Raw genomic sequence first — 18,538 nt, forward strand, 5'->3', positions numbered from 1 at the left:
TATTTGAACTATACAAATTCATACAATTCTCAAACAATTTAGAACTTTATTTAAAAAAATGCTGTTTCACCCTTATTTGTCATCTGACCACATATCATTTCTTTTGTGTGTTTTTTCTTTCAGGGGACAGGTAATGATGCATTTTTCCTAAATGCTACCATATCTATAACCAAGTAACACATACTTCCATATCTATAACCAAGTAACACGTACTTCCATGTCTGTAACCAAGTAACACATACTTCCAAATCTGTAACCAAGTAACACATATTTCCATGTCTGTAACCAAGTAACACATACTTCCATGTGTGTAACCAAGTAACACATACTTCCATGTCTATAACCAAGTAACACATACGTCCATGTCTATAACCAAGTAACACATACTTCCATATCTATAACAAAGTAACACATACTTCCATGTCTGTAACCAAGTAACACATACTTCCATGTCTGTAACCAAGTAACACATACTTCCATGTCTGTAACCAAATAACACATACTTCCATGTCTGTTACCAAGTAACGCCATAAGCGAGATGGGATATTTCAATTACTTGACTCTATAGCTAGATTCTACAATGACAGTACTATTAAAAGGACCACTGGTTTTAGCTCAGTTGGTGGAGCATTGTGATTACAAAGCCAGTGTTGAAGGTTAAGTTCCAACTGGGCACCGGTATGAAAGTGTATGCCCTCACTATAGTAAGTGATTGTGAATAAGGGTCTGTTTGTTAATTAAAAGTAAGAATGTAAATGCATACCAGTTTATCTGTGTGTTATGGCTTCAGCACATATGGCTGTATCTGGCTCACTTGTCTTTAGTCATGTTGACACTGCAAACGGCAGAAGCTTAATTTGTCTGGTAAAATACAAGCAAATGCCACCGAACTCATCGTTCTTCATCATGATGGTGCTTCATCATACATTAAGACCATGACAATTACTATTTTGTGCAATTTTGTATCTCCAGGTTACACACGATGGGCTGCCATAATAAAGATAAATCCATGTAACTACTAGTAAGTATATTAGGAAATGTAAAAGGATAACTGTGTAAATAAATACATCAAATTTACCATGTCAGTTTCCAGGTAACACGTTATAGGCAGGTCGGGATTTCAGGAAAGTATTCGGTGGAAAGCATTGTAACTACTAATGATGATAAGTAGTTAATTACCTGAGGAAAAAACATACATATTACGATGTTAGTACAGAGCTGGAAAGTAAAGTTCTACTGGAGATTCTGGTGATGTAAACTCAATTGAGTAAGCAGAGAATGGAAAGACAAAAAACACTCCTACCATCCAGTTGTGGGGTAGCATGTTTATTTGAACTTGCAATTAACAATGTAATATTCTCCAACGTGGCTCAAAGGAAATCATTTGGCTTATTCAAATGAGCCGATCTCATCAGTGACAATGAAAACTCCATTATATGTGAGAGATTGCGGTGATACACTGATTATTCATTAAATGAATGTATAAAATGAATCAAATAACAGTATCATGATGGCCTATACTAAATATTGGATCACAATAAAAATAAATTATCAGAAGTCAGAAGAGCACTGGATATTCAAAATTATTGGCTGAAATAAAATATTCAAATATACTGCAACCTTAGTAACAATCTACAGAACTAGGTAACATGGCAAAAATGGTAAATGGCTGTTTTAATTTTAAAAGATTTGGTTTTTCATCCAGATTTATGTAATATGCACCTATAACTCCTCAATCTGTACAATGTGACATAAGTAGAGAGACAAAAGGCCAAAATAACATGATATAGTAAAACAAAATAACAAAAAATATATCCCTGTATAACTGTGTGGTCAGTATTAGCTTATCATGCTCTCAGTAAAGATAAATTAGTTCTTCAATGGGGTACAGAGGCCCCATACAGTAGTATTCAGGCAGTGGCCATTTTGGCCCTGGACAGATCTTAAGTGCAGGAAGAACAAGGTGAGCTCAGCAAAAGGCAGTTATTTAATTAATTGAGTAGGGTACAATGATATAGATGGAAACAATCCATGGCTGACAGTAAAAGAGTGGGGAGCTCATGCAGCTTGGACGGGGAAAGGTGGAGGGTTGCCAGGTTGGAAGCCCTCTACGAAGTCTCCGTCAGACAGCAGCAAATGGCTTGAATTCTTTAAGTAGGACAAAGAACTGGAGAAAAGTAAGAAATTGTGCTAATCAAATTAGAATTTTTCTATTAGCCAGTATTATTTCATATTACATATATTTGGACAGGAAACAAGTTTAAATGTTTGATTAATACATTTTAAGACAATTGATTCATTGTTTTCTATATATTGCCTATTTCTATTTATTTCCATGCATTAATAGTGTGTCTACTGATATTTTATTGTTATACTAATTAAATGTGATTTTTCACTATTTATTAATAATTATTGTAATAGAATTGCATCCCTTGCAAAAATGTGCTCTATGAGTAAATGTGCTCTATGTGTAAATGTGCTCTATGAGTAAATGTGCTCTATGAGTAAATGTGCTCTATGTGTAAATGTGCTCTATGTGTAAATGTGCTCTATGAGTAAATGTGCTCTATGAGTAAATGTGCACTGAGTAAATGTGCTCTATATGATTTATAGACTAACTGGTCCAATGTATCAAATTATTGTCCTACCAAGTTTTGAGGCTATACATTGTTGGTTTACATTTACTTTGTTTACAAACATTGGCATCAATTAAGCATATATTTGGGGTGTGAATTGGCTAAGATATATTGTCAGATATATTGTCAGATATATTCTTCAAGAACAAATAGGTACCAATTTATCCGCATACTATGTAATAAACGAATGTAGCAACATCTTCTTGTCCTTTGAATAGTCTTTCATAAGGTAGGAAGCGTTGTTTGAATCTTTAGTATTGGTAAACCTCATCAAACAGTTACCTTTCAGTATGTAGTCAGTCAGTAGTGTAGGCACCTTCTCACTGTCCTCCTTCATAGCGTAAAGAACTGGGGGAGGGGAAGAAACGTGTTAGTTTGAATCCCCAAACCAGCAAGGCGTCAAAGCTGTCATTGTGTCTTTGAGCATGACAGTTAACCCTAATGGCTATAGTGCTGTAGAGTGCTCTGGATAAGGGTGTCTAATAATTGCCTTTAAACGTGGTTTTGGCATAGTTCTGGAGAGTTCTTTCCACATTGTCAATGTTAACTGAGGACCTGAATCATAGCCTACTTGAAAATCTTGACGCTATCTGAACAAAATTTACTTTTGCCAACTTACTATTCGTGATCATCTGAAGGTCATCCACAGTTGGAGGAGTTGCTTTCTTCTCATATGGAATTACTGTGTTTAGATACTGAAAAACAAACAAACGAGAAGTAATGTAACAGTGTTGAACTGACATGCTTCATTGTAGATTTAATACATGTACTTGGACTGTTGTACATTTTCCATATAATTTCAATTCTAATCCATCTTCAAAATCAGTTGCGTAGTAATGCTTCATTGCTATAATAACAATGACCTGTACACACACATTGCCAAATCAGCCAATAGATGGAATTATGCATACTTGTGTAGTATGCTTTCATCTGTCTCTATCTTCATGATAGAGCATATATTGTGTTAAAATGTCCTCAAATTATGCAGTGTGCCTCAGATTAATATCCTTGTTCTCTCAGCCAGCTTAATGCAGAGCAGTTCTTCTATCTCCCCTCACTGTCTCCCTGCTTGCAGAGAGATACACTGCCACAACAACCTGATGACCAGAGCATTGAGCAACAAACGCAGTCTCTATCAAGTTGAAAATGGTTTTCAACTTGGAGATTTTAACTGCTCTACCGAGCAGTTGGTTTATCTGACTCTCTACAGTGCCCTATGTAAGTATCAGGATAGTGAAGCATTTTTCATCTTTTGACTCTATACATCAAAAAAGTTTGGAATTAATCACCAAAACTTTGAAATTAGTATTGATTCTTAGCTGTTATTTTAAGGTATCTGTGTACATATTGGTTTTACAATTTAATAATGACAGCAATGTCATGTAAAAAAAAAAAAAATTGGGGCAATTGGCTTCAGTTGTCTCTGGTAGTCAGGTAATTTCCATTACATAATTTCTTTAGGCATAAGAGAGCTGTCATTGTCCAGTCAGAATTATCTGCTCTATGTTTGTCTGTTGGTTAGTCAGCATGAGGACCAAAGAGGTGCCAATGAATGTCAAGGAAGCCATAATGAGGCACATATTAATAAAAACAATAGGAAAACCTTACACTTACCAGAAACAACAGTTGGGTACTTAATTAGTAAGAGGAAGTATTGGTGAGCTCGAACGATTTGGATGGCCAATTAAGATCTTTACAGTGGGTGAACACAGAATGCTCACTACGAAAAAATGCCTAAATAAATATCATTCAGATTAGGAACATTCTCCTGGATGTAGACATGGATGTGTCCACCACAAACATCCCAGAAGATGTCACGTCACCATCAGACATTGCTACAATTCATGGTGCCAACTTGTATATACTTTCAGACAAACGTGCCTCAAAAACATGTGGTTACGGCATAGTTGTATATCTATGGTTACAGCATAGTTGTATATCTATTGTTATGACATAGTTGTACATCATAAGGTCACACAACAGCTATTTGAATGCAGAATACGTTTAAGGACAGGCATTTCTTTTGACTAACATCCATCACTAGGGAACCAGAACTGCCCATGAAATAATCTCAAGCTGCCCGGGTGCAGACCACCCTCTTAGAAAAAGTACTTTGTGGTTTATTAATATGTGACTTACCAAGATATTTACTATGAAACATATTTTTATTTTTTGTAGGAACAATACATGGCACACCAATCAACAACATTCATAGTAGTGAGGGAAACTTTATTGAACACTCTATACCAGAATAGAATTATCTTGTCTGAAATGGTAGAGATGCTTCTGATCCAACCTTTTCAGATTTAAGTTCCAAAAAAAGCCTGCAGTGTCCTGGAAATGTATTGTATACTGATGAGTAAAAAAAAACGGCCTAAAATCAACTGCATGAAAACAAATCTCTGGGGTTGTTACAGCTTGGACATGTAGGACTATCACTGTCCCAGCAACAGAATTCCTTCTGGAAGTGTAAGGAGACATCTTGACTGCTAAAGTACAAGCAAATGCCTAGATACCCACTGGATGCTGCTTCATACAATGACCCCAAAATAACGCCTGAGCAACTAGGGAGTTTTTCAGGAACAACATTTCTTCACCTTTTCTGAATTTTATTAACTTCTTGTTTTATCAGGAAAATATCACAACATGTATTGTTCTTATAGGTTTTATTTAACAATATGCATTTTAGGAATGTGTGGTTTAGGGTGGATTATTTTAAGTGCCTCACCTGTTTTTCTGTCCCATTACTGCCAAAAGTCTGTCTGATGCCTGTCTGCAGAATGTTGGAAAGGCCCTCCATACTGAAACGCTGGAACAAAGACAGACACAACCAGTAAGTATAAATATAAAAGTATAAAACATGTCATGTATTCTAAAAACATTATAAATACTTTCTATGAGCTCCCTCTGTTTAGTCATGCATTCTAAATACTTTCCATGGATATGGATTAATGGTCAATCCTGTAACTTTATGACAACATGGGTACGTCTTTGACTACTGTGTCTGTTTGTCTTCCTGTAAGTGCAGTTAAGTAGTAACTAATGGCCTCTACTATAGGCCCATTATCCATATCAATGTGTGGTGTAGAGAGTTCAGGAGAGCTGTCTGAAATGCACCTTCATGGTCATTAACACACACACACACACACCCATAAGTGCTTGCACATTCCACCCCACCCTCATTTCCCTGGCACGGGGCTAACCTTGATGGGCATGGTGGCGGGCTTCGAGTCTGTCCGGGTGGGGGTTGTAGTAGTAGTACCACCAACCACGGTTGCGGTAACTGCATTACCCTGCAGACTGAGGGCTTTGTCTCCCCGGCGACGGCGCTTGCCTGTGTCCCTCTGCTCCTTCTGCCGGTTCTGCACCTCGATTAGGGCCGTGATGAATGTGTTCTTCACCTCCTTCTCAAACTCCAACTCGTCGCGGCGCGCCAGCTGGGTGACCAGCTCCTCTGAGTACTCCCTGATGGCTGCCTCCACCCGGCACAGCAGCTCCACCAGGGCTGAGCTCGGCATCAGACTCAGGCCTGAAGAGAGAGGAATGCCTGTATGAAATTATTGTACGCTAGCCTTGATCTCAGGGCGAAATTGTCACATCAGACTAATTGACTCAGTCTCTTTGAAGATAATTTGATAAGGGCCATAAACGGGGCTGGCTATTGTGGTCCATTAACTATGTCTATGTGGATTTGCGTGGAATTTCCACATATAGGTAATTGTTTTTGGTAAAGTTCTTGGCCCCATTAATTTAAAGATACACCAGTTTAACAACACCATATTTTCTAATGCCATTTAGCTAAATCCAGATAGGGCTATCGTTAGATTACATTTTTAGCATAAAATATAGCTCAGTATTTAATGTGTTGATTTCATACAGTGTCTGGTGTGGATTGAGAAATGAGGGTGACTGGCTGTAGTCATGCCGGAAAAGTTCAGTCAATGACATCTATTCCAGTGGCAACCACACATACCCAAATCACGACACCACCTTATTTCACAGATAAGTTGGTATGCCAGTTGCATTTTCTGGCTAAATCTCTAATAATTATTTTCTTATTTAACTACATCATCATGGCCAACTTCACTTGCATTCACACTCCTTTGTTCCTCATATTGTCAGGCACTGTCGACTGCAAATGAAAATGCAAAGCCTACAATCAAGACAAGAAAATGACCTCCCAAGAAAATGCACAAAGGATGGAAACCAACACACCTGTCAAATAAGAAACAGCTGTAATGCCAAGTCCCCCCCATTTGTTATCCCTAAAAGGGGGGGGGGGCTATGTATAAAATGTAGTGTTATTTTTAAATAGAAAAACAAGGCTGACATTATATCATCTCCAAAGTGTTGGAGTATAACAACAAAAGTTGTGCCACTATCTAAATACTTATGGATTGCACTGTACAGAACACTGACTGAGAAGGACACTGGGGAACTAATGGACAACTCAGAACTGCAATGCCGAGATACACAAATACACTCACAGCATCACATCCAACATCAACATATGGGAGGAAATCACATCAAACATTTTTGGATTGAAAGGCAACCACAAGAACTGAGCTAAGGAGCTTCACCTGTAACCTGGCCTAAACCTAGGAACCTAGTATTAGTCATAGAATCCTATGTAAGGAACTGGTTGATCCAAACACAAGTTTATAGTCAGGATGACAAAGTCATTTTGGAGCAATCCTTGCTCTTTTTGAAAGGCATCTTACAGGTGACAAACTACAAACCGGAGCCCTTAATTGATGATTTGGACCAAGTTCAACTCTTTACACTACATTCACTCTTTAAGCACAAAATGTATCTGTTGTATGAACAGAAAATTGGTTTGAAAAATAAGTTTCCATCCATGATGATTAGTGGACCTTGAACTGATCAAATTAGCACATTTCTGTTCATTCAACTTCTTGGAACTGCATACAAAACTTGGTGTTAAACTCTTTAGGCAACCTTTGTTTGAGTACTTACCTTCATAAGAGGGCATGTTGTTATTGGAGGCCTGGGACAAGTGTCTGATCTCCTCAAGAAGGGATGGGTTCGACTTGGAGGAGTGTCTACTCTCTTCCTCATCCTCCTCTTCTGTCTCACCAGGGTCCGGAGAGTTTTCCATCATCTCAACTATCTCCTCAATGACCTTGGTCAAAGAGGTTGGAATTGGGAAGGGGTGATGGAGGGAAAAGTAAGGTACAAGGTAAAGTAGATTAATCAATTTATGACACTCAAAGAATCTATGCATCACCAATAGGTAAACTGCTAATGGTTGTCTGGCATGTATTATTCATATAGCCTGAAGCCTATGTTATAATGCAAAATGGTACTTGAAATATAATCTTTCTATACTTTCCTCCTTGGCTTTCACTGTTATTATGTAGTAAAGAGGACATATATGAATTCTATTTTGTATGTCTGACCTAAATAAAAAATATGGATAAAATGGATAATGGTTCATTCAAAATTATTCTAAGTTGTCTGTAGACAACTGTAGACAACCAGAATGTGTAAATTGTCGCTGGTCAAAACAGTATTTAGTTAACACTCAAATGGATGGTCTTTAGACTTTCTATGCAACTGTTAGCGTCCTGATGAAATAACCTTCAGTCTAGCTTGACTTCTCTCTCAGTGCGGGAGCTGCTCACTTTAACAGACCGTCCAACACCGGAAGGATTTATGAACCCAGACACATTTTCGATTTTTTGCCATTATTCCCATTTGACCAAACGTGCATGTGAATCTAGTCACCTGATCAGCAGTGATAAGAGGCTCCTCGCTCAGGCATTTGGCGTTGTCATTTTTCTCGTTCATCTCCTCCTCCTCTTTTTCATGAATCTAGGCAAAGCAAGAGAAACCATGGAAACCCCTCAACATTTGTGATAGCTTAATTTCTGAGTATTGGAAACTAACAAGGATCAGTGTCTTAGCATTAGAAAAACATTTATTAAGCCCCACCCGTTCATCCCCTCTCACAAGCCCATTCTTCTGGTTTTGTTTCATGTTTTGTTTAAATGTGCCAAATATACCACAAGCACTTTGCCATTGAAATTACTTACAAACCCCTTGTCAACAATGCAGTAAAAATAATAAGAAAAGATCAATGTGAAATATATTAATTATAAATAGGTACACAAATAATCCAGGCAGTACTAGCACAGATGCCATGTACAGGTGTACAGGGTTGTTGGGGTATATGTATATGGGTGGGTTAAAGTGACTAGGCAGTAGGATAGATATTAAACACAGAAAAGTTGCTGCTTATGTAATTTGTGTGAACGTGTGTGTGTGTTTGTCTGAGTATGTACTAGCAAGAATGTGTTGGAATGTCAGTTTGTGTGTGAGTACAGTACGTGTGGGTAGAGGCCAGTTGTTTGTTCATTGAGTCAGTGCAAAATAAGAGGTCAGTGCATATGGTCCAATAAGCTTTAGATGAAGTAGTTAGAAATCTTATTCAACACTTCTAATGCTAGAAGCTTTTCACGGTCCAATTTTTTTTTCAAAGTAAACAATTAAGCAATCCCCATTTCAATCCCCATTATCTCAGACAGTTACAATATTTCAATATAGTTTTGCAAATACTGATATAATGAAGCCTTTTAATACACTTTGCATAAATTACCAATTGAAAAATATTTACATCTAAAGCTTTTAATTATTCTTCTCACAATTTAATTCACACAAAAAATATTTTCTACATTAGCTGGTCTGTTTGACCACTTGGCATTGTGTGCCACATATATTTGTGCCTACAGGTGACTGATGAATCATGGTCTTTCCAAATGAAACATGATAAACATGATTCTTGGCTGACCCTAAAGCATGTGGCATAATAGAGAGTGTTACCTCCTGATCTGAGAGATTTCCGTTGAATCCCTCTGAGTTGGGCTCGTCCCAGCTGGAGACAGAGGAATGGATGTAGTTATCCGTCAGCGCATCCCACACACTGAAACATTGACAAGACAAACACACATTCAGTCACCAACACTGCAACACAACAGAAATACACAGTACACCACAAAAAAGCAGACACAAACACACTTAACTGCCAACACTGATGCTGGAACTTCTCAAACGCACACATATTTAATCAACAACACTGCAACACAACAGAAATACACAGTACACCACAAAAAAGCGGACACAAACACACTTAACTGCCAACACTGATACAGGAACTTCTCAAACGCACACACATTTAATCAACAACCCTGCAACACAACAGAAAAATACACAAGGAAACAAATGCTAAGTAAATACAAAGTAAAGACACTTAACCACTATCAGCACATCTTGTAACAGGACATATCAAACACCGCAACACAAGCTAGCACTCAGAGTCATCAGTAAATCAGCAAGGCTGTAACTGTCTGAAAATATGTATAGAATTTATTCCCCTCATTTTTTTAGCTGCCTCAAGAATAAAGCCCCTGGACAAGATAATTAATGAAATCCCACATAACGTACTCAACTCTGCAATACACAATATCACCAAACAAAAGAAAACCCAGGTGTCCAATTTGAAGAAGTTAGGCTGAAAATAGCCCCTTACTGCATTATACAGTTCCTCCTCGAACTATAAGAACGTCTTTCCAATCAAGTCTTTAGCCGTTTGAAAATGACCGGAGTTGAAGTCTGCCTTTGTTGTCCCTTTCACTGTTTCTCCCCCAGCCTGGCAGGGCACCCACACCCTACCCTTTTAGTGGCGCTGCCCAGCCATGCACCATGCACGAAAAAAGCATCCATTCATCTAGACTCATGACCTCAGAGGTCATGAATGTTGTGCTTTACACACACACGCACACACACACCAGCCGTCATTCTATCTGCCAAGAAGGAACAAGCTGGTACAGCACTGTCAGATAAGTTTGCAAACTTAAATTCATCTGGTCCTTAAATTGATGACTCATTCCAGCAATGGGGCTGATTTACTATAGGATCTATGAACTATCATTCTTCCACCTGAAATAAATTGTATAATAGTAGGGTTAGAAACATCAATATACTGTATACAGCTCTGGAAGAAATTAAGAGACCACTGCACCAAAAAGGTTGGAAAGGGAGGTTTAGATTGAGGAACAGAAGGGTTAAAACTAAGAGACTAATGCAAATTTAATGCTTCTGTTCCTCACTCAAAACCTTCCTTTTCAACTTTTTTGGAAAGGAAAGAAAAAGGTGCAGAGGCTGTATGATATGGTTTCTAAATCTGAAGTGTATTTAGATCATCTGTGTGCAAAACACTAGCTTTTGAGCATCCCCAAATGCTAATAGCATTCCATAACATCATTGTCATTGCAATATTATCCTTTATCCTTCACTCGATGAATAGGCATACCCAGTTATAATTTATAAGTTATTTGTAAGGAGAGGGATTGTTTCCTGCCAATGTGAGAATGTCTGCGTTTCTGTTTCAGAGGCCTTTGGCAAATGGGAGTGCCAGCTGCATGCTGGTAGCAACAGCAGACAGACCAATAGAGCAAACCTAGCATATAAAAATACATTGAATAATTCATGAACTGTGGGCAGGCAACATAAAGAGAAGGTATAATCAAATCCATCATAATACCACCGGAAATAAATACAGATGTGTTATGACTCTGTGACAATATAACTGTATTTTGGGAAAGTATGTGGTCATCGGTCATTCAGTTGGGTCAACAAATGTAATACATACATCTCAGTGTCTCGAGAGCCGTTTCATAGTCCCCCGATATTTTCCATCGTATAGCAACACTGCATTGGTACGACTACATCCAGCCATGTACAGTCTTGTTGTGAAGAACGACAAAGGCAGAGCAGACTAATATAAGCCTGTTCATATTTTTCATGTGCAATCTTTAAATTCAATAAATAATACTTGTGTCATTAGCTAGTGATATTGTCAGTGTACATTTTAGGCCTGAAAAGTGATAGTTTCTGGATTATGACAATCCACTCTGATTTAGCTTTACTTTATACAAAGACTGTATTCTGCTGCACATAGTTTTGTGCAGGGACATCACCAGAACCGGGCTTTCAGGGCACAGGTGTTTTCTGCTTTAACATTTGTAGAGTTTAGAATATTTTGCACAGGAATTTTTGCATTGTTTGCATTGTTTACATGTTTGCATTTAAATGTAATATTAATTAAAAAATAATAATAATTTATCTCTTACTCTAGAAATTATACAATTTCTTGTATTTTGTGCTGGTGTGTTTTTTTTATTCAAAGACTTGACCTTAAAAAACACCAAGGTCATGGCTGACACTCACTCTTCATCCTGCAGCCGCTCCTCATCCTCCTCGGTGTGGGACTGGTTACGCACAGGTGCCAAGCCTTCCGTCTTGGTGTTGTAGTTGTGGAAACAGACATGCAACTTTTCATCAAACTCATTGACCAGGTCCTCCATGGACTTGAAGCTCATCATCTCAGAGAAGTTCTCCAGTTCTGAGAATTCCTCACGGGTGATTGGGGCCAAGGGGACAGTGTACGTGGGCCGTCTGTGCGGCACAGTTCGGTCCATGTCATCTACTTGGCAGGGCCGGAGGTCCTCGAACTCTTCGTCCAGGCACACAAGTGGGGCCTCCATGGTGGGTGTCCCCAGTTTAAAGAAAAGGACAGAGAAAGGATCCCTAGGAAACAACATAGACTTTTATATTATAATTAGTGTTTTTCTGCGTTTGTGTGGTGGTAATCTTAGAAACGGCACCTTTAACTGAAAAACTTAAAAGCCAAATTTGGCTGAAAAAGAATTATAATGGGGGTTGTATCTGTGTTCAGATTTGCACGTTGTCTCTGCAATTATGAACTTCTTAATTTCAACAGATATGTTTGACTCAAAGCCAACTCCGCACATCACCCAAAAGATTCAGTCGCTACTGTCAAGCAGGTGGGCGGCATCATATTTCATAACTTAATCAGGACAGAAGAGAACAATGAAAACCCACAAATATCAATATATCAGTCACTTCTAGTAATCACACAAGGGGATAATGAAAATGTTGTGTGTGTGTGTGAGAGAAAGTGAGAAAATGTCCTTGTTGTGCCTTTAAGGGGATTGTAGCCCATAGTGTGTTCAAGTTCTAGTTTGCTAAATGTAATTAAGGAGTTAGTTCAATTATTTTAATAAAGTAAAAAATAAATTGGACTGTGTTTCTGTATTATTTTAGCTGAAAACATCTGGTGCTAATAGAGATGATTGTTGTTAAACAAGAAAGCTGATAGCAAGCAAATTCATAGGGGTCAACATACCTCAACCTGTTGACAGAGATTCTGATGAGACTTTTGTCCCTTCTTATGACTGGCTAGGCTTCCTGACACCCAGATTCAAGGCACTGGCAGCAGTGAAGAAGCACCACCACCTCCACTACACAGTGTCTGAGCACCGTGCACTGCTGCATCCAGGAAAGACCATATACCCAGTCACACATCCTTCTGAACAGAATCAGCCAGGACTGGACCTCAACAACCACTGGTATATCACTTTGACACGATCTGACTTCTACAGGGATGGAAAGCACCCAGCACATCAATGTGCAGACATATGTCAGTGTGTGTGAAAGGAAGAGATAGGGTGTGTATGGTTAGGTGTGTGTAAGAGAGTAAGTGTGAAAGTACACACACTTTTGTAAGTGTGCAAAACACATTTCATGTTGTGATTGTATTTCATGTAATGGCTGTTTTTAATTTTGTGAATAAATACTGTAAATGGGTTTTTCTTAAAAACATATTTTTGTTATATACCATAGTTTGCCTTGCAATTTGACTGAGCATGAAGTATTCTGCAAAGTCAAGTAGGATAAAATTGCAAAATCCAGATGTGTTAGTTTAATACCGACCCATCCAAACAGACTTATTGCTCAAGGAAAATGTGCTTACAACTAATTATTACAAGTGGGATGTGCACAATTATGCATCTAATGCATTGATAGACCTATACAATTGTATTTTCATGTAAAATAAATATAAATATAGTAAAATGCATATGAAACAAAGATACCCACAGGTGTTTTAAAATGTCCAGTTGAATTGCTAAATCATCCCTGTTGTGAACATTGTATACTACTGTATATTTGGATTGTACAAAACAGAAATGAAGTGAGTGAAGGGTAAACTGTAAAGTACATAGTGATGAAGTTTAAACTAGTCAGAAAGGTGATGAGTTGTGATTGTGATGGGCTGGATAGAATCTTGGCTAAATAGTAATAGCAACTGGACATTGACCATTAAAATATACATGGGAATGTGGCAGGAACTCTTGAAATGCAAAATTAGTCCTCACCAAATAGGGATGGACTAGAGAAGACAGTCCCAAATGGTGCCAAAATGGCAGTCGGGCTTTGTGGTTAACAGCAGTTAATGAATTCCTCATTGTGAGGACTAACAGATACAACCACCCTTTTGAATGAATGAAAGATGAGAAAGTAGGTTAGGGATGACAATGATAGTGATGATGTTGAGGGGTTATGATGAAGATGTTTATATTGCCTGTGTTTTACCAGTATTTTCTTCAGCAACATTGTTGATTCAATTCCCCTGAACAAAAATATAAACGCAACACTTTTGTTTTTGCACCATTTATCATGATCTGAACTAAAAGATCTAAGACTTTCTCTATGTACACAAAAGGCCTATTTCTCTCAAATACTGTTCACAAATCTGTCTAAATCTGTGTTAGTGAGCACTTCTCCTTTGCCGAGATAATCCATCCACCTCACAGGTGTGGCATATCAAGATGCTGATTAGACAGCATGATTATTGCACAGGTGTGCCTTAGGCTGGCCACAATAAAAGACCATTCTAAAATGTGCAGTTTCACTGTATTGGGGGGGTCTAGGAACCAGTCAGTATCTGGTGTGACCACCATTTGCCTCACACAGAGCAACACATCTCCTTCGCATAGAGTTGATCAGGTTGTTGATTGTGGCCTGTGGAATGTTGGTCCACTCCTCTTCAATGGCTGTGCGAAGTTGCTGGATATTGGCAGGACCTGGAACACGCTGTCATATAAGCCGATCCAGAGCATCCCAAACATGCTCAATGGGTGACATGTCTGGTGAGTATGTTGGCCATGCAAGAACTGGGATGTTTTCAGCTTCCAGGAATTGTGTACAGATCCTTGCAACATGGGGCCGTGCATTTTCATTCTGCAACATGAGGAGATGGTCGTGGATGTATGGCACAATAATGGGCCTCAGGATCTCGTCACGGAATCTCTGTGCATTCAAAATGCCATCAATAAAATGCACCTGCGTTCGTTGTCCATAACACATGCCAGCCCATACCATAACCCCACTGCCACCATGGGCTACTCGATCCACAACACTGACATCAGCAAACCACTCACCCACACGACGCCATACACGTTGTCTGCCATCTGCCCTGTACAGTGAAAACCAGGATTCATCCGTGAAGAGAACACCTCTCCAAAGTGCCAGACGACATCAAATGTGAGCATTTGCCCACTCGAGTCGGTTACGACGACAAACTGCAGTCAGGTCGAGACCCTGATGAGAATGACGAGTATGCAGATGGTTTTGACAGTTTGTGCAGAAATTCTTTGATTATGCAAACCGATTGTAACAGCAGCTGTCCGGGTGGCTGGTCTCAGACGATCTTGGACGTGAAGATGCTGGTTGTGGAGGTCCAGGGCTGGTGTGGTTACACGTGGTCTGCGGTTGTGAGGCCGGTTGGATGTGCTGCCAAATTCTCTGAAATGCCTTTGGAGACGGCTTATGGTAGAGAAATAAACATTCAATTCACGGTCAACAGCTCTGGTGGACATTCCTGCAGTCAGCATGCCAAATGCACACTCCTTTAAATCTTACGACATCTGTGGCATTGTGCTGTGTGATGGAGCTGCACATTTTAGAGTGGCCTTTTATTGTGGCCAGCCTAAGGCACACCTGTGCAATAATCATGCTGTCTAATCAGCATGTTAATATGCCACACCTGTGAGGTGGATGGATTATCTCGCCAAAGGAGAAGTGCTCACTAACACAGATTTAAACAGATTTGTGAACATTATTTGAGAGAAATAGGCCTTTTTTGTACATAGAGAAAGTCTTAGATCTTTGAGTTCAGCTCATGATAAATGGGGGCAAAAACAAAAGTGTTGCGTTTATAACTTTGTTCAGTGTATTTCAGAATGCACAGAAAACCTCACTTACCTGCTGTACTTTTTGCTGCTGCTGATGTGGGTGAATAGTACTCTATGTACTGTACTTATAGGATGTTGATGGTCACCTCAGATGTATTAGTATAACTATGTGTGTGTATCATTGTTAGGTCCAGGGGTTTCATTTGAAATAACCATGTGGAAAACCAACCGAAAGTGTGAATTTAGTTTTTTTGTCTCATGTTTTACTGCAAAACGAATTTACATTTGTGACAAATAAAGTTGAAAGTTGAAATGTAAAACTTAAGCAACGCTAATGGAATATCATTGAGTGGATGACCAGTCATAACAAAGACAATAGAGCAGCCAAATGTTATGTTGAGAAACATTCAACAATAGAAATGGCCTAGGTAGTCATCTGCAATTATGAATCCCTCTATATTTCATTATTTCTCTTAAATAACTATTTTAGAAAGTATGTAGTGGTTTGTACAAAATTAACATAAACAATTTAGTGTTGTGGAATATAGATAATTCAGAAAGTACAATTGGAAAAACAGTTATATTTCAAGCTAAGTTCTGACGCAGTGCAATTACCGTAGTGAAGGTTAAATGTTCCAAAGCTGTTCCTGGATCTTTGCCTATAGTCAGGGAAGGGAGTGGAGAGGAATCAATTTTAAATAAGCTTGTGTAAGACTCTTCTCCCTACATCACTCAGAAAAGTGCCGCTTCATCAAAAGCCTAATAGTATTTCTCAGCCTCTCTTCTGTCTCTCTGTTTGTCTCACTCACCCTTAATACCCACCCTTATTTTCTGCAGATAAGACTACGGGTCTGTATTCATATAGAATCTAAATAGCATGAGTGCTGGTGAATATAATAGATCAGTGCTCTTACTCAGAGAAAGCTTTTTAAATAAGATGCTAATTGACTTAAAAAGCACAGCCAAGGAAATGACTACAAGCCCCACAATCCCCTTCAACAGAGACCACAATGAATCATCCCCCATCTCCATTATGTATGTGACTGACAACTGGCATATGAAAATAGAAATACTGTGCCATTTTGTTTCAATCCAAAAGACTGGAAACAACAATGCACATGTGGAAATATTAACTCCAGTTGCATGTGTATTACAGGTAGACATTGTCTACTATATTCTCAAAGGAATTATTAGGCGATTAAAATGAATTGTCTGACAATTTTAGATACTTGTATGCTTTTCATGGCTCCATCATTTGTTATTTCTTGGCCATGTGTGTATATCTTTTGGTCGATAGAAAGAAAAGATTTATTTTCATTCTGGTAGATGGGTCAAAATTACCAAAGCAGGCTGAGTACCGGTAATAATATATGTATGGGCGGGTGGGTGTGTGTGTGTATGTGTGTGTGTCCTTCACCTTAACCAATGGACCCAGGTGTATGGGTGTGCCACCCTTCAACTGTTTTGTTCTCTGGCAGAGGGCAAAAAACACCCAGAAACCATAACTGCCCCCATATGAAACCAGCAATAAAAAACAGCAAGCACACTGACTAGAAACAAATACATTTTTTTTGTGATGCCAAACGTATTGTCATAAATTCATTCCATAGGATGATATAGCTAGAAAAAGCAAAACAAGCATTTCTTTGTATAATTTTTTGACACATTTGGGTCATTTCAATTCTACTGATACAGCAATGGGTGCATCATGTGTTTGCATTCACAATACAAACACATCCTCTAATACAAGTATTTATATGGCTGCGTGACTGCCTGCTGATGACACTCCTTTGGTAAACATAAATATGTTTGGTAAACATCTATTACTGTCTTTGGCTTCTAAGAACATGACTGCCCAGACCCACACGCTTTATGGAAGATAACTGATTTGGCTGTGATGCAGAAATAAAAGTCACTTTAATTTGAACATTCGTTGAACATTCAGATAATATTTTGCATTGCAGTTACAAAAAATGTATGCCTGTTCGGTAGGCATGGTGCTATAGTAAAGATGGACTCCAAGCCCTGACTGTAGACTGTACTGTAATGTCATCAGTCCTTCTGAGGAGAGGGGGAGGGGACCACAGGATGGATGTGAATGCCATGTACCATACACAGGAGAGAAAGACATCAAGGAAAACAATGATGGAGGGGTTAGGTGGAAGTAGAGAAGGATTGAAGAATAAATTACCTGCAGCAACTGGGCCTCCAGAAATATGACAAAGAAAAAAAGACCCAATCCCTCTTAGTCCGAGGCACAACAAATCTGCACTACGTCACCTTCCTTTGCAAATCCCAACTCTGGCACAACGGCAGCAATCACAGAGACTGGAGAAAAAGAAAACAGACAATGGCCGGTGCTGTTCTGTCCGTACGTATTCCTCCACTAGCCCACACAGCCCCCTTGCTTATCTCTCTCAGCCGGCAGCAGCCCGTTGTTTTCCAATCAATAAGCAGCCTAGAGAGCCTGGCTAGCTGCACTGCCTGGCTGCCTTAATCATCATTCTGCTCTCCCCTCCTCCTTCTCCTGGTCTTCCTTTGTCCACGCCTCCCTCCTCACCCTCCCTCCTCTCTCTGCCTTTTTCCCTTAATTCTCTAATATGCATGAGCAGACAAGCAAGGAGGCAGAGCCAGAAGCCCCCTACAGAAAACAGTATGTATTTGGAATTGTGTCACTCTTCCATCTCAAAGCTCACCCTTACCTCAAAAAAGCATAAGTGCTCCTTTTCAATACTCACCCCTCTTTTTGTCATGTATCAACTTGCTAACTCCATTGTCAAACCTCTTTCCCAACCTTCCCCCTTCCCCTGGTCAAGAATCAACCCT

General features: G+C 39.0%; 1 protein-coding gene across 6 annotated transcripts; it reads right to left on the reverse strand.

Annotated features, from left to right (window-relative positions):
- Nucleotides 1–1,310: 1,310 nt before the first annotated feature.
- Nucleotides 1,311–18,255, reverse strand: fez1 (fasciculation and elongation protein zeta 1 (zygin I)). 6 transcript variants are annotated; one of them, XM_013134546.4, is made up of 12 exons: nt 17,904–18,255; nt 16,328–16,371; nt 12,865–13,007; nt 11,886–12,245; nt 9,480–9,579; nt 8,385–8,471; nt 7,614–7,785; nt 5,840–6,165; nt 5,365–5,445; nt 3,256–3,331; nt 2,919–2,984; nt 1,311–2,167 (listed from the first exon to the last, which is right to left on the reverse strand). In XM_013134546.4, exons 4-12 carry the CDS (start codon nt 12,200–12,202, stop codon nt 2,151–2,153), a joined length of 1,242 nt encoding a protein of 413 aa, XP_012990000.1. In that variant the 5' UTR covers nt 12,203–12,245; nt 12,865–13,007; nt 16,328–16,371; nt 17,904–18,255; the 3' UTR covers nt 1,311–2,150. The 6 variants fall into 6 exon arrangements, with proteins under 6 accessions (XP_012990000.1, XP_010892306.1, XP_010892303.1 ...); XM_010894004.5 differs by lacking the exon at nt 12,865–13,007 and having other exon boundaries at nt 9,480–9,531; XM_010894001.5 differs by lacking the exon at nt 12,865–13,007.
- Between the last annotated feature and the right edge of the window lie 283 nt (nt 18,256–18,538).

This window comes from Esox lucius, chromosome 7, assembly GCF_011004845.1.
Source record: "Esox lucius isolate fEsoLuc1 chromosome 7, fEsoLuc1.pri, whole genome shotgun sequence".
In the NCBI taxonomy this organism is placed as follows: domain Eukaryota; kingdom Metazoa; phylum Chordata; class Actinopteri; order Esociformes; family Esocidae; genus Esox; species Esox lucius.

Coding starts and splice junctions, on each gene's coding strand:
- fez1 (XM_010894002.5), bottom strand. CDS start 12,202: ATGGAGGCCCCACTTGTGTGCCTGGACGAAGAGTTCGAGGACCTCCGG. Junction 9,580..11,885: donor GAGCGGCTGCAGGATGAAGA/GTGAGTGTCAGC, acceptor TCAATGTTTCAG/TGTGTGGGATGCGCTGACGG. Junction 7,786..8,384: donor CTCTTATCACTGCTGATCAG/GTGACTAGATTC, acceptor CCAACCTCTTTG/ACCAAGGTCATTGAGGAGAT.